Here is a 16726-nt window from a genome sequence, read left to right on the forward strand (position 1 = left end):
AAAACTGGTCAAAAATTGCAAACACCAATGTCCTGATAGAGAACATGGCTTGCAGATAAATGGGAGCTTACATCCTTTAAAAGTGAAGCCTTTAAGAAATCATTTGCGTGTGCCAAGATGTTCCACTTCAGCACACTACCCACTGTGCCATTTATAGAAAGACTCTAGGCATTGCCTTGCCTGCTCTCTTGTGCTTTGATATAACACATGCTTCAAGAGGATACACAGGGTTTAGATTCATATTTGTGACAAAAAGTGTCTTTAACTGGACTCAGATTTACCTATCTAGCGTAAAACTAAATGTAATTCATCAAAGTACTCACTTTTCTAAAATTCACGTAGAGAAGAGAAAAATAACGGTGGAAATGAATTAGCTGTGTCAATGCAAATTTGATTTTCCATGTAAAATACGTGCTGTATTTGATGAAATGTATTCTTTTATTAAGAGCAGAGCAGTTTTTATTTCAAACAGAAAGGTCTCTTTGAACCTTTAAGTTCCTGTTTCAGTTGGAATAATAAATACCTTGATCTTGTTCTCGCTTTAATGCTTATTCTCACATTAGTAATTCTCAGTATTCCTCATCAACCTTTATGCAAGCTCCTAATGCCCACTGAATATAAAATTGTCTGAATATTCAAATTATTTAATTGGCTGTAACTTTTTGTTTCTTCTTTCCTCTCCTCAAAAATATTTATTAAGGGCTTTGGTAAATTATGCACTAGATGCTGAGGGGATTATCAAGAAGATTACACCATAATCCCTGTCCTTAAAGACTAACAATCTGTTTAGGGAGAAAGAATAAATACCTAGGAAACAGTGAATCACAGCACTATATAATTAAGAGACCAGTAAGTGGTGCAGAACATAAATGCAATACTCAGTCAAAGAGGTGAGCAATGCCAATGGAGAGACATGTCACAGAAAGTATCCTGGAGTGGAAAACCTCCAAATTGTGTGCTAAATAATGATAATGGGGTAGGAAGAGAGACACGCTCAAGTGTGGAGGAGTCAGAAAAGAAGAAGAGGAGGGGTCATAAAGCTTCCTGTGCCTCTCATACAATAATTGTTTGATAAAGTTATTTTGAAGTCCACAACATAATTTCATTGAATCAGAAGCCGATGAATGCTGGAGCTCTAGATTTCTTGCAGACTTCCACATTCCCTTACCCTCCAATGATTCCTTCTTTTCTTTTTCAAAACTTCCTATCCCTTGACTCGCTATTATTTATTCCTATCCTGTCCTGATTTTAATTGCTCTTTTACTGAGTTCATGAGGCTGGGCACTCTAGCTTTGTTTTCACTAATATCCACATATCTTTTAAGAACTGAGTGAACTACAAAGACCAGTGATATCTTAATGCTAAATTGGCAGAAACAAATCGAACGACTCCATTATGAAATGGTCCTCTTTAATTTCACTTGGGACCATTGCATTCATGGGATTTTACTCTAAGTGCAGTTGGAAAATCACTGGAAGGCTTTAGGCTGAGTGGTGCCATGATTTGAGTTCTATTTTTTGAAAAAGTTGTTATAACTACTGGGTGATGAAGACATGTCATAGAGGGCGAGAATGGTTGATACGCTGGTGTGGCAGAGGGTAGTGAGGTAATGGTTTGTGTTGGGATAATGGCAGGCAATGTAGAAAGATATGTTTATTCTACTATATTTCGGTAGTGACACCAGTAGGACTTATGAGAGACTACCTGCCAAAGCAAAGCTGAAAGAGATAAACAGTTTAAGAATGAGTCAGGTTACCAGCTGGAGGAATTGGGTGTGATGCCATTTACTGAGCTGAAGAAGACTAGGAGAGGAATAGCTAGAGGGGAGGTGAAACAAGCAGACCATCTTAGAAATACTAGGTTTGAGAAACCTGTGAAGTATAGATTTCAATGTACACTTAGAATATGCAGGTCTTGAACTTCGAACAGCTGTCTGGTCTAGAGGTATGTATTTGGAAAACCTCATCAACCGTGGGACTGCATAAAATTACCTAGGAAAAAAGTGTGATAAAGAAAGAGATAATTGACTAAGTCCCCAGGAACTCCTGACAAGGAGAAGTGGGGTAAGAGCTGAAGAGTCAGCAAAGGGATAGGACAGACACTGGGGGACTGGGATGTCATGAAAGGTACAAGAAGAGGGTGTTGAGGGAGAAAGGAATCGACTAAACCCATGTCGATGAGAGGTCCAATAAAATGTAGCTGTACAATTGTCCATTGGATTTGGCTACCTGAAATTTGGTGACATGGACAAAAGCAGTTTTAATTGAGTCGTGGAAGCACAAGATTGATTAGAAGGGAATAAAAGCAGCATAAAAGGAGAGTGAGAAAGATTTTTTAGAGATGTTTTACTGAAAAGAAAAGCAGGTAGGAAGTTATGGGATATTGAGGAAATAATTTTGTCATTTTTGCTATTTCTGTTAGTTAATTTTTTTAAGAATTGTTTTATTGATTTTTAGAGAGAGAAGGAAAGAGAGAAAGATCACTGTGAGTGCAACATGGATCAGCTACCCCCCCCCCCCCAACAGGGTTGGAGCCCACAACCCAGGCATGTGCCCTGACCAGAATCAAACTGGCAACCTCTTGATGCGTGGGATGACCTGCAACCAACTGAGCCTCACCAGCCAGGGCAGTTAGTTAATTTTTGATGGGGACACTGGACTATATTTTTGAGCTGATAATAATGATCCGATAGAAAGAAAGCTGTTACTGATACAGCACAGAAGGAATATTGGGAAGACAATAGCTAATGGAATACAGCTTAAGAGCATTTAGTATGAGTTGTACACTCGCAGAGTAAAGAAATAAAACTTATTAATGACAATCCCATGATTATTTGTCCAAACAGAACTAAATCAGTTATGTCCCTGTTATCAACATCCTTAATTTCTACCCCTTTCTGGATATGTCACATCCCAGTTTTTATAAATATATATTACAGAAGGAAATCTCTTCTCTAATGAATTTATAGGGCAGCAAACATTTTAATGGGAAGAAATTATTAGGTGCCGGAAAATTGACACCTTTTTTGTTCTGCCCAAATTAAGAGGAAGGTTACTTTTGCTTTTCTTTCAGATATGAGGTATCGGCACATCTTTTTTTTATGTTTGTTATCGATGTTCAGATTTGAGGGTCCTCATGTCCTGAGGCAGAAGGAACGTTTCTAACAATACACAGCACAATTCTATATACTTTATTACCTCAGTGATTTCTCTCTTGTTTTCACTTTCAACTGGGAAAAAAAAGGTCTTTTCATGATATATTATGTTTTAGTTAACCATCCAGAAATAAAGTAAATAACCCACAGAATGCAATTATAACTTGAGGGAGATCATAAGCTCCTAGAGGACTGCAGTGTTTGGCCCCCCCTTACGTTGTATCACATTCAGTTTGTAGTAACCTCCACAGAAGGGACAATTAATTAAGGATGATGGTGGTCTTAGAGCTGACACTGACATACAGGTACTCTGAGACTCAAATATCCTTTTTTAATCAGAATTCTGTTTTTATGTGATAAATTGTTTCATCCTTTAAAAAAGGAATGATGAATACAAGAGTTCTAGTAGAGTAATAACATAAAACAAAATATCAAGGGGATATATGGTAAATAAATCATAGACTATTTTGTGTAAATTTGAGAAAACATAATAAGATGAAGGAAACTGAGAATGAAAAATATGATTTATGTGTGTGTAGAAGTTAGAGGTGTATGTGAGCAAATGTAAGAGCAGGCATTCCCTTCCAAATTATTGCAAAGCTTTTCTGAAAGTGAGTGAGTTAAGGGCAGTTTGTATGTGGAAAAGGTAGTGCATTCCAGAGAATCAACATTCCCTGGGATGACATTAGATGCTGAGGTAGGGCTAAGATTCTCTTAAGACTCCTTTTATGTCGGCTGCTTTCTTTTTTTCAGCACTTTTCCATCTATTTTTGTCTGTGCTTTTTACTTCGAGACTGTCACATTTCAATTCTTTATATCTCTGCTTTATTTTGCTATTTCAGAAGAGACACCAAGCTAATGCTTCCTCTAATCTCATACCTGCCAGTAACGCTAAGGTCAGTACGAAGCTCCAATGTCAGAAGAAATAGCTCTGCAGCAATGTTTCAATAATAGCAAAGCTTTGACAAGCACATTGTTGAGTTTGCTGCCTAAATATATTTCTTTATCCAAAATAAGACAAAAGACAATTTTTTTAAAAAAAATTCCTGAGACTGACTTGAAACCTTCTATTTCTTTTAGTCTTGCTGGCCTAGGCACAGACGAGTTAACGGCACTATTTTTGGTGGCATCTGTGAACCCTGCCAGTGCTTTGGTCACGCGGAATCCTGTGATGACATCACCGGAGAATGCCTGGTAAGAGCTTTCTTCTTTGCGGATGCTGACTGACAAAGCTGAAATCAGCTCAACGGGCCCTGTGGTTCAGTCACTACCTTTGGGACCTTAAACACTTGAGTCAAGAAGTGATTTGACAGAGATCTTTATATTGAGCTGAGCTGGAAGTTGAGAATGCTCTTTCATATGCGCTCACCCTGAATAACAGGCATCAGTGGAGTAAGCGTTTCTTCATATTAGTCTAAAAATTGAATTAGGATCAGATACATCAAAATAGAGTGTAACTGATGACTGAGGTACACGTCTACCATGAATATATGTGGTTTTAATCCCTTCCATAAATCTACCAAAAATAGACTGGACTTCTGTAACAGGAAATGATTTGTATCCCTATAACATGAAAAGTAAAATATAACTGATGTAATAGACACAATTTGTTTTTTTAACATTGAAAATGAGAGCATACTGCATGTATTTTTATTTCAAAATGTCAGCATTTCACTAAATACAAGGCATCGTATATAGATTAAAAATAATAAATATGTGCAACACATATTCATCAGAGCTGTTTACTCTTACAATTAAATCTACACTTTTACAAGAAAAACAGCTCTACAAAGAGCAAAACACTTTCTATCCTGCTAAGAAGGCTTATGGATTGGAGAATTACACTGAATAGGCCATTCTGATTAACTCGAGGGCACGTTAGTTTTATATTGTCTGACATGGCATGAAGCTTGAAACAACGCTTCTCATTTCAATAGTCTTGCAGAAACGATTTGAACCAGTGCCAGTTTAGGAGATATCATACTCTCATTTCCCTGTAGAATTTCGGGCAGACTCTGTTCTCTGTATTTCTTAATGGTCTCTCTTTCTCTTGCTCATCCCACCTCCTACCCTTTTTCTTCCACTTAAAAGTGTCTGGGTAAAATCCAAAATGAAAATTCAGGGCTTTTGTTTCAATGTGTTTTGGCATGTAGGATTATTGATGTTCTTTCTGTTTTCTCTATATAAGATTTTGTTTCATTGCATTGCAGTATAAAATGTGATAGCCTTAATTTGTAGAGCAGTGGATTTTTGAAATGGCATTTTTATGAATAGCAAGACTAAGTGATTTTGATGTTAAATTATACCTTAAGACTTTAAAAATGTGCCTTGGGAAAAATATTGAGTTACCTTTAAATACTTCACTAACATGAAATAGGAAATATTCAGCCTAAAACTGATAAGGATTTGCTTTACTTAAACCTAAAAAGACAAAAATAAGTATATCATGGTACCAGACTTATAATGTTCCCAAAGGTAATATTTCTTGTTGCATACATTAGTATTAAGTCAAATCATGCTGTTTGCCCATTTGGCTTTGTGATATTTCTAAGAACGGAAGTCTTTATTTTAGAATAAAATAGTTTTGTTCAGCATAATTTTTGGAGGGAGAAAGGTGGGAGCAATGATTATTTGAGGCTTTCTACTAATGAAATGTAGTTTATTGACTGTTTCATGAACAGAGAGATAGGAGCCCACTTTCAGAGGCAAACTTGGGGAAACTGTAGAGATCCTGATGATAAAGAGGCTCTGGTGTTTTTTGGGTTTTTCATTGTAGCTGGTAAATAGGTGATCATGTAAGAAATTTTTGCGACTTTCAACTGACCTTTGTCTATAATGGTATTTAGACTAAATGCTGATATCCCATTCTGAGCACATTGATTCTGATATGATTGACAAAGAGAAAAATATTTGAATGTTGCACATCAAGGGCATTCTTACAATTCAGCACATTAGCTTCTTTTTTATTATTTATGTTTTTCCCTAGCATTAAACGGATGTTACAAAATTTACAGATAAACTGCTTTTTAGGTACCTTGGTTTTGAAATCTGATTAGAAATTAACTGAAATATATTTTGATATCAGATCAAAACCCAGACCTCTGTTACAGTGTGGGCCTATATGAAAAAATCATTTTAACTCAAAGTCCATTTGAAGTGACCCAGGAAGCCAAAGCCATGTGAGAAGACTGCTGACTCTCTCCTTCTCCTTGTTCCTGTGATATGTGATGTGAACAGACATTTGGAAAGCACCTTTGTAGTGGGACACCTGTAAAAATAACCAGAGTGAAATAATCAGAGCGAACCTCTCATCTTTTATACTTTTGGTTTCCATTAGATTGTTGTCAAAGGCTACTTTATACTTAAAATACCAAAAACACTTGAGTTTTAAGATTAATTTTATTATTTCCATGAAATGAAATATGAAAATAGGAAATATAAGAAGCTCCTACATAATATTTTTCCTCTAAATCAGTAGTTAAAAAATAACAGGGTCTCTGGGCTGTTCAGGTTTTCAGTGAAGCTTTAGAAATACCATTTTCAACAAGGTTAAGACGATCAATTTTATGATTTTATTTTTTTTAAACCCCTAAGTCTTTGAAGATATAATTTTGATTGTGTCATTATGCAATATGCAAAGAACCTTGCAAAAAGCATACAATTTTTGGGTAATAGACAACATTAGCTAACCTTGAAAACTGAAAGGCACAAAGATGAAATAAAGAAGAAAGCTTTTCTTCAAATTGACCCATGTTCTGCACACTCCATCCCACTATGCTGCTATTGAGACAACTGTTGATAGTGAAGTTAACCTCTATCTTTGGAAATGGGTTACTAAATAAATTTAAGACAGAATTTAAAATACCTCAAAGAAAAAAACTATTCTCAAGTATCACCAGATTCTAAAGAATTACCTCTTCACTTGGGGTTGTGAAACTGTCATGGGATTTCAGAGTTTGAGAACTCCATAAATCATAGGCTTTTGCTCCCTCATTTTACAGAATGAAAGCTAGAGGCTCAGAGAGTTAAACGATTAGATTTTAATTTAATATCTTCTACTCAACAAAGAATCTGTCTCTCTCCCCGGGGAACATGGCAAACTATGTTCAAATGTGTGTACTTGTGTGTGTGTTTTTAAATTAAATCCCCACTTACTAAATGTAATTAAAATTGAGCTTCTTTGAAATATACTTAAAAATATACTGAAGTAAATAATAATTCAGAATTTTCAGTAAATTAGGGTGGCTATCCCAATGGTCATCCAAATGATTAAAATGTTACTTTAGATTAAAATGAATTTATAATTTAGCTATTTCCTATTTGGTTATTGATCATAAAAATAAAGCTTTTACATCCCTAAGCTCTGATGAACTCTTTTTAACATGAGAAAAATTATAAATTATATGTTTTTAAAATAAAAAATGTATTTTAGTCATAATGAATCCACACTATGTGATATTTAATAGGCATTAGATATGTTTTATTGTAGCATTGGAGACTGAAGAAGTGAGTTATGTCTGCATGATGCAAAAACGTGATACAAATTTATCGAATTGTGCTATCAGAGCTTTACAGACAATTCCTTTGCTTGATTAACTAGATTGTTCACCTTTAAACCAGTCTTGATGAGTTTTGTGAACACAGTCTGAATTGATAAATGTACTTTAATTAACATGAAGAAATCAAGATATAAGTTATTTTTATCTTTTTATTTTTGAAAAGGACATGGGTTCCATAACTACTAATTGACAGAAAAATGCAGTTTTAGTTTTTTAAAAATTGTCTAAGGGAAATTGTTATGTGCCTTGTGATTTGAATAAACATTGGAATATATTTCAATTTTTTTCAGTATTCTCATTGTTTAACATATGTCAAACAAGCTCCTCACAGATGTAATACATTAATGCATTGTGCAATTCATCAGAGTCCACTGAGGTCCAAATTAATCTCTGAAGTAAGAGGGCTGTCGTCCCAGAAGATTAGTATGATTAGCCACAGTTCTCATTAAATCAGCAGTTTTAAGCTGAACAATTGATTTTTTAATCTAGAATCAGCTACAGTTTCCATTGAACATATTTTATTAAGGCTCTATGACTATACATACTTACACATGCATGAACAATCACATGTATTTCCTCAAGAAAAAAATTACAATCTTAGGAAAGAAGGAAATAAGATTTGCATTATGAAAAAAAAGTATAATGAATTTCTGTCATATTTTTGTAAGTACGCATATGCTGCAACTAGCGTGTAGTTTCTAAGTTCGATATTAAATTAACTTCCAATGCTATTTCCCAGCTGTAAAATTGACCATTTAATGTGGAAAATTATTGTTCCTGGCAGGGAACAGTCTAATGGCTCTGTGGACCTATTTTTGGTAACATGTTGTTGCTTGAGACCAAAATAATAAACTTTGATGTGCATTTCTTTCTCAGAATTGTAAGGATCACACAGGTGGCCCATACTGCAATAAATGTCTTCCTGGTTTCTATGGAGATCCTACTAAAGGAACCTCTGAAGACTGCCTGCCCTGTACCTGTCCACTCAATATCCCATCAAATAAGTGAGTAATAAACTTCTCTCTCTAATGAGTTGGGCATCCAGTTCTGTAAGTGCATTTTTATTTGAATGTACCCTTTCTCTTGTCACACATAAATAAATAATAAATATATACACAAGTTTCTCAGTAATGGAATATGAGGTTTTTTAAATATAAAATATTTAGAGTTATCACTATTAATTTTACAGAATTTTTAATACTTTAGCTCTAGTTTTGGTGATTTAGTATCTAAAGATAGAAGTCAAATAGAATTTCAAAACTAACTCCAAAGAACAGATATCTTTTGTATAAACATATACACATGCCCACATGTACACATACACAGGGTTGTTGTGAGAACTACGTAAATTAAAATACACAGAGCACCTAAAACAGTGACTGGACATGGTGAGCCCAAAATAAGAACTGACTATTATCAAGCAATTTGCTCAGAGTCATAAAATATGAAAATATCAGAGTTGGAATTTTAAGTCCATGTGCTTTCCTTCGTCTACAGTCTACATTGAGGACTTTAACAACCACGCTGCATTTTAAGTGATAACATTAAAAGCAATTAAATGGGAAATTGGGTTAATGTATATTAGTGATCAAATCATTTCCAGAATTTAGGGCATGAGCCTGGGTGGGCACAAAACTGAAGATCCTTTGGCAACCAAAGGTGTCGTGGAAGAAGAAAATAATGAATATAGGAGAACAAATTAAATTCCTTCACAATTTATGGTTAGTCAGGCTTATGTTGACCATAATATGACACAAACCTTGCTCTCTAGTGTATTTGTGAGGTTAGATCACCCCACAGAGAAACCATTCGCTATGGCTGGAGGAATTCTCCAGAACCATCTAATATACACAAACCCCATTGCCCAACACTCCCTTTCACTGAACAAAGCAGAGGGACTGCGTTTGTCCACTCACTTGCACTGCACTAATCGGCCGGAAATCCCAGGGCTGGCCATTCCTAGGACCATATGAATGTTAGCCTAACACATTTTTGGAATTATGTAATTAATTGAATATGTAGACTTTATGGATTCATCCTCAAGTCTGACCAATGTGATTATAAATGCAGAGGGGCTGTTAGGGAGAGAACTTAGTGTAATTGTAAGCATTCATGGCCCATCCTTCTCTGTTTACTATGCCTCTACCTTAAAATGGGTTCTAAATGTTTTTTAAAGAAAAAAGAAAGTCAGCAAACGTTAGGACACATTCATCAGTGCCAAAGGGATTGAGGTCCCAGGGTCCAATGATTCTATTTCCTCAAGTTTCTGTATTCCAATTTTGTATAATTATACATTTCTTGATTTAAAAAAATAATAAAAATTCAGTAATAACTATATCAGTTACACCAAGTATTTAAAGATCCTTCACTTTTCAAAGTGGCTACATGTACATGATTATTATTAAATTATTAAGTAATAATCTTATCCTTACAAGTAGAATTGGGAATAGAGCAGTAACCTATTTTAAATTCCAGCTTTAAGTGTGGCATTTTCATAGTAGAAAGAGGGAACAGTAATAATTCACTTATTTTTAAAATCCTAGAAGTGTGTATTCAGAGTTATAAAGTCTTTTAAATTTAGAGCAACTTGGAAAATTAACATAGTTTAATGTACAATTATAATGAGAAAAATTCATTTAAATCTAATAACCTGTGTTGTTTTTTTAAATCACTAAGTAATGGGATGCAATGCCTTAGGGGAAGTCTCCTTTTAAAAAGTTTTAAACAGTCATTACTGCTATAACCTGGGTCACAGACTCAGGAATAAATTAAATATAATATATTGAATATGAATATGTTTATATGAACATATGAATATGATTGTATAATATCATATTAAGAAAAAAATCAGCTAAAGGTTGTTGCAACCTTAATCTACAAATTAAAGCTTAGTAATGGTTTTACCTTAGTAATTTATCTATTTAATCCTTGATCGTAAATCCTATACATCACAAGCATTTCGGCTCCGAATTTCTTACATAGTATTGCTAAATAAAACTAATATGTATGGAGATAGAGATAAATTGCTATACTTATTCTGATGTATGAATACAGACAAGCATATAATATTTAAATTATATATATCAAAGTAATCAACTGTTTACAGTGGCCACTTTTTGCTTAGCCTTCTGATTTTGGTGATGTATACATTCTAGCTATAGATTGTAACTAGGTAGTGAAATTTATCTCTAGAGAAGCAAATACAATTTTAAATATTACAAATGTTTTATATTAATGAATTTCTGACATCACATAACTTACAGATTAAATATTATATTAAGAAACACGATTATCTGCCCTTGAACATTCAGAATGTGTTTGAATAGATGATATTATAATCATAGATCTTCATCAGTTACACAATAAAATCATAGATATTCTTGACACAAGGCTTGACAAAAGGCAGGCACTCAATAAGTTCTACTGTTTCTTGGATTCACTAAAGGGGCCACATTGAATTATTGTTGTTAAAATTAGTAGTTCTAATAGAAAATATTATTCTCTAATAATATTCTAAGGCCAAAGGTAAATTTAAGGAAACATTCAACAGCATTCTTTAGAAATTTTAGAGTATGTTAGATAATTTAGAGCACTTCCCTACATAGAGTTTTATGTCCATATGGGTGAGTATGATATATCCTACTAATCCCAAAACCAGAAGGGAAAACTAAACTCCAGAGAAATCAAATGACTTGATCGTGATCCTACAGCTTGCTTGTGGCAGAACCAATATTAGAACCCATATATTCACCTCTCTATGCTTCTTCCAGTGGGGCTATAGAAACAGAAACAATTTCAGAGACATTGAAGAAAAGCAAAAAAATAATAGGGCTTAATATTAGACAAATTGTAAAAGTTTATTATAAAAATGACTCTAGAGTTTGGCAGGGTTAAGCTAACTCAAATGTAAGAACTAGAGCAGGATAAGAAAGTGCAAGTTTAATTATTTAATGAGTAACTAAATACTTTAAAATTTAAACAAATCAACCTACTTTAGCAAAACATTTTGAAGTATTAAATCTCAGCTATGATTTATTGTGCCACCGTGCTAAGAGTTTCTTTCCTACATTTTTTAAAATTTATCTTTATTGTTGAAAGTATTACAGATGTCCCCATTTCCCCCCACTGACCCCCTCCATCCAGCATCGGCCCCCCAGGCCTTCCCTACTCTATTGTCTGTGGCCGTGGGTTATGAACTTACGCATATAAGTTCTTCAACTAATCTCCCTCCCTCCCCCACCCCGGCCTTCCCTCTGAGATTCGTCAGTCTGTTCATACATTTTTAGCATGAAAGGCTTTATTAGGTAGATCATATTACCTCACTTTGTAGAATGAGAAACCTGTGTTTAGAGAAATGTAGTATCCAAAGACACAGAAAATAACCTAATTCTAAGTACAAAACCCAATTATGGACATCAATAGATAGTACTTGCAGATAATTAAATAGGTGTTTGCTTACTGGTTCTCCTAAGAATATATAAAACAGCATTCACTGAACTGAAAGAAGAAAACACTTATGGAGAAACTTCAAAACTTCATGTGGCCCAAACCGAGATCATGAAGTAAATGAGTCTTCCCTTCACCGCTCGCCCCGTCCACTCAGCCCTCTCCTCTTCTCACCCTTACAGTGTCTCGTCCCTTTGGTGTCTCCTTCCCCCCCCCCACCCAAGTGTTCCAGGTTGCAATTAGGTAAAAGGAATTCTCTTTCCCTCTTGTATCTGTACACACAGAGCATGTCCTTATTGTCCCGCCCTAAGACAGAAATGTTATGCCGGTGACGAACGGAGTGTTTCTTTCATATCACATCTTAGTCCAAGAGGTAATTCGTTCCCTCTTGCAATCGCTGTAAGACAGCTCAAGGCCATATTTTGACCTGCCACTATCAAATGAGCATACCTTGCAAAATGAATTTTGCGCTCTAAATATACCCTTAATTTTATTTTATTTTTAGCATTTTTTTGTCTTTAACCTTATTGGTTCATTTTATCTTAATGTACATATGTTGATAGGTAGATTTAAATTCTTTTGGGAGCAAAGCTAATTGTATCTACATGTGTGTATTTACATAAATAAATACACATACATTCACATACATATTCATACAAGTATACATATATATATCTATTAATAAATTAATCATTATAAGTATAAAAGTCTATGTTCAGCTGTTAAGAAAAGCTATTTCCATATGTAGATCTTTACTATGTAGTCCAAAAATAGTTTCTCTTCCTCCCCCTATTTGTGGAAAGCGTTGCTGTTCTTGGGTCTCTTGTGTCTTCTGTGGCGTGGACTAGATACTTCAGGAAGCAGAACACTCGCTCTGCCAGTACAGGGCTAATGTCACAAGCTTGGACTCACTCAAAGCCAACAGTGACCTTACAGTTCCCTCTTTCTTTCACAGAAGAGTTAGCTTCATATTTTGGCCAAAATCAGGTCAAGTTGTTGCTTTGACAATCCAAATTATGTGGACATTTTTTCGTTTTCCATGTTTATTGCTCATTCTCAGTTTACTTTTAGTGTTGAATGCCACTGTCTTCATAACTGTATCTTCAATTATAGCCTCAGTTTATATTGATTAAAGAACATTAAAGCACAAAAACAGTTATATTTCACGAGGACATTTTATTTTAAATGCATCCTGTCAAATAGTTATATGGTTAAAAGTTTAAACACACTTAGTTCTTACAAGTAGGCTGAATGCAGCATCAGATTAGAATCCAGAAACCTTGGATCCCATGCTGAATTCTCCTGGCCATAATCTTGGGCAAGAAAAATTATGCCTGCCCCAAGCTCCTCATAAAATTTGGGGAAAATGCGATAAAATTATTTGTAAAATCGCTCTGAAAATGTAAAAAGCTAGTTAAATCTAATATATTATGGTCATTGCTTAATTTTTTCCTGAAAAAATGTATTGGCTGTTGTCACTGACAGCATTTTACTTCTATCGGTTTTATGCAATGCATGAGTATACTTGAAGTTTCAAATCTATTTTATAAATAGTTTAAAGTGTCAGTAGCCTTGTCAAGCACCTTTAACATGACATGATAAACAGATTTGGGATTTTAAAAAATAATTGACGTGGTTTTCTTTCAATCACTATAGTCCACCTGGGTGGGAAATGTAGGCTTCTAGTTAGAGTCCTTCCCTTGAGATGATGAGACAGTTACAGAATGCCAGCCTTAAAAGAGGGCCTGCACACCTTCTAGACATCTGTCAAAATCCAGTCCTCCTTTTTATGTCTGAAAACAATAACAAACCACAGGGTGAGGAAGGGGAAAACCGTGTTTCTTTTCATTTCTACATGTGCCTCTTCTCTTCAGTGCGGTCCCACTCCTGCCAAGAAAATCACCCACGGTGAGCCCCCGTGGGATCACAGGTGGCAAACCACAGGCCACTCCTTGAAAGATAGTTCTCTCACAGAGCACAGGCTGGATGTGTCTTGGTTCTGCTGTTTATGGCAGCTTCCAGAACCCCTTAATGTGAAATATTTTATCTGGATAATATTTGTAAACTCAAGATATCACAGGCCAGGCTCCCCTCACCCCTTAGGTCAACAGATTCATTTAGATTTTCCACCGGGATGAAATGTTTAATATGATAAAACCACTTGTTTCTGATAGCTTGCTACTCTATAAAAATTACAGTTATAAATCTTTGCAGGGCTACTGTGAGTTAAGCCAGAGGAACAGTACTCAAAATAGTACCAGCTCTCTGATCTGCACCAGTAAGGAAAGCGTTCCAAAGCCATGCAAGTGTCAGGAGCAGAACAAGGCCGGGACTTGAGATGTTTAATTTGTTGTTCTCTCTTTAATTCATTTAGCCATCAAGCAAGCCTCTACTGAATTGTCCTGTCATATATAATAGAAAATAAATCTGTTTAGGGAAGACATAATGGGAGAAAGATTAATTGGGGGCATTTCCTTTGAAAATGGCAGAGCAGCAGAACTCGCAGAATGTGAAATGGTTGATGGCTCTTGAGAGAGCCATCATGTCAATCTTGGTGTAAGTGTTCACGCATGAGAGGGGTCTCACAAGGAGAAGTAGTGTGGCCGCAGTTGAACACGCCGTGGAAGGCTAAAGCTAACGCACAGTTACTTGGCTGGTTTTAGGCTTGGTGCTCAACTCTGTTACTTCAGACCCACATGGGAAATACGTGCCAGAAGAGAGGTCAATTTGGGAACATGCCAGAAGATGAGAGCGGGAACGGTTGTTTTAGTTCCTTCGGTTTTATTATAAGTGTAGGCAGGATATGCATGCTGGATCTCTTGTGAAAGCTTTTTGGAAGCTACCTTCTGTGTTAACAGTGTGCCCATGAGTACATGTGGGCAGCAGCCTGTACACACACATGCACACGCGCACATTCACATACCTTTGTTAGCAGTATTGGAAGTAGGAACCCCACGACCACCATCACTGCCATCACCACTTCCACTACCATCCACTGAGTTTTCCAAAATCTCTAACCTTCTTCTGGGAGGCTTCAGTTTCAGAAGGATCTGGCTGGAGAGAAAGAATATGAGGCTGTATCTTGTCAGGCCTGGGAAATCCCTAGAAAGGAACAGTGCAGTCCCACTTGTTACTGATGATCACAGACCCAGAACAGTCAAAAGTCAGTTAATAACATGTCACTGGGATATTGCTCTCTACTGGGCTATATTCACGTCTGCAGAAATAGCAGTGTCATTTCATCCTCAATTGGCCAGACCCTAATCTCCGTCTGTGAGACGAGAATGACCAGCCTGTACCCTTTAGTCACAGCAGTATTGGAGAAAGAGAAATGAAAATATGCCGCTAATGACTTTGTGTATGTGCTTCTTCTTTGTTCCTGTTGTTCCCCAACAACATCAACATAGCTTTAGCCCGACGTGCCACTTAGACCGAAGTCTTGGATTGATCTGTGACGAATGCCCTGTCGGGTACTCAGGACCACGCTGCGAGAGGTAAGCGCGGGCTGCACTGTCTTTGGAAATGATTTCTACCTTGGGAGTTATAAAACCACGGGCATTATCATCCTCTGCACCATCCGCCGCCACACTCAGTGAGATGAAATAAAGTTCCTCACTGCACTTGTCCAACAAATGCATTATATTTTTATAGTTTATTTATTCTCTAGAAATTGCTCTGTAAATCTCCACTCACTCAGGGAATGTTTGATTAATGTTTTAATCTTAAAGGTTAAGCATTAACCTACAATCTTTCGAGAAAGCATTGCTCAAGTGGAAAGTCATGCACTTTAAGATTTATCTTACTGTCTACATTGGCACCATTTATTTTTCATAATTAGCTTTTTGTCCTTAAATTGCGGCTTAAATGTGTAGTTCATAGTTCAGCAAGTGGTTCATAATTTACTTTAAATATAATTTGAAAATAGAAATAAAATGTAATTTATTATCATGATTTATATCCTCTTGTGAGTACTTCGAAGCCAATATTTTAATTCCTGTTGATTTTACTAGGCTGTTTTGCTGTGGAACCATAGATATATTATTTTATATAATCTGTGTGATTATTTTTCCTCTTGGAGTCTTTCTGAAGAAAAGATTCTTCTAGATCTCAGTTTCAGTATGAAAATGGCACAAAATTCTTCCCTGACCCCATTGATAAACAACAGCGCCTCTCTGGTTTTAACCCTGAAAGTAGCCTTTGCTGCCATTGCTGGGGAGAGCAGGAAGGGGGAGGGAAGGACATGACCTGTTTTCACCCCCTCACCAGGGCTAACGCCACGGAGGGCTATTTCTGCCTATCTTTGCCTGTCCTCTTGGCAGCCATCACCCCTGTCTCAGCCAGGGTGCATAAACAAAGCAGGAGCCAATCTCCCTGAGCATCTAGCCAGCGGCCAGCAGTCTGTGGACAAAGTGCCAATGACAGTTCCTAGCAGCAACAAGTACTATTTGTGAGTGTGCCAGCATCTGTAAATTAGTAATGGAAGAACAGAACTGAAGTAAGAAGGATTTACTTGCAATCGAGAACCTGGAGGTCTTTAATTGTGTTTTAAAAAAGAGGACATGTGTGT

The 16726-nt window shown here is 36.1% G+C and overlaps 1 protein-coding gene across 1 annotated transcript in view; it reads left to right on the plus strand.

The window, feature by feature from the left end:
* Positions 1 to 16726, plus strand: part of LAMA2 (laminin subunit alpha 2) — a 458292-nt gene that overhangs the window by 267675 nt on the left and 173891 nt on the right. Inside the window, exons 16-19 of the mRNA XM_087817608.1 lie at positions 3997 to 4050; positions 4235 to 4348; positions 8590 to 8717; positions 15567 to 15653. Of these exons, the coding sequence (XP_087673734.1) occupies positions 3997 to 4050; positions 4235 to 4348; positions 8590 to 8717; positions 15567 to 15653 (383 nt within the window). The remainder of the gene's footprint in view (positions 1 to 3996; positions 4051 to 4234; positions 4349 to 8589; positions 8718 to 15566; positions 15654 to 16726) is intronic.

The sequence above is a fragment of the Miniopterus natalensis genome, chromosome 5, assembly GCF_054644295.1.
Source record: "Miniopterus natalensis isolate mMinNat1 chromosome 5, mMinNat1.hap1, whole genome shotgun sequence".
Classification (NCBI taxonomy): Eukaryota; Metazoa; Chordata; class Mammalia; order Chiroptera; family Miniopteridae; genus Miniopterus; species Miniopterus natalensis.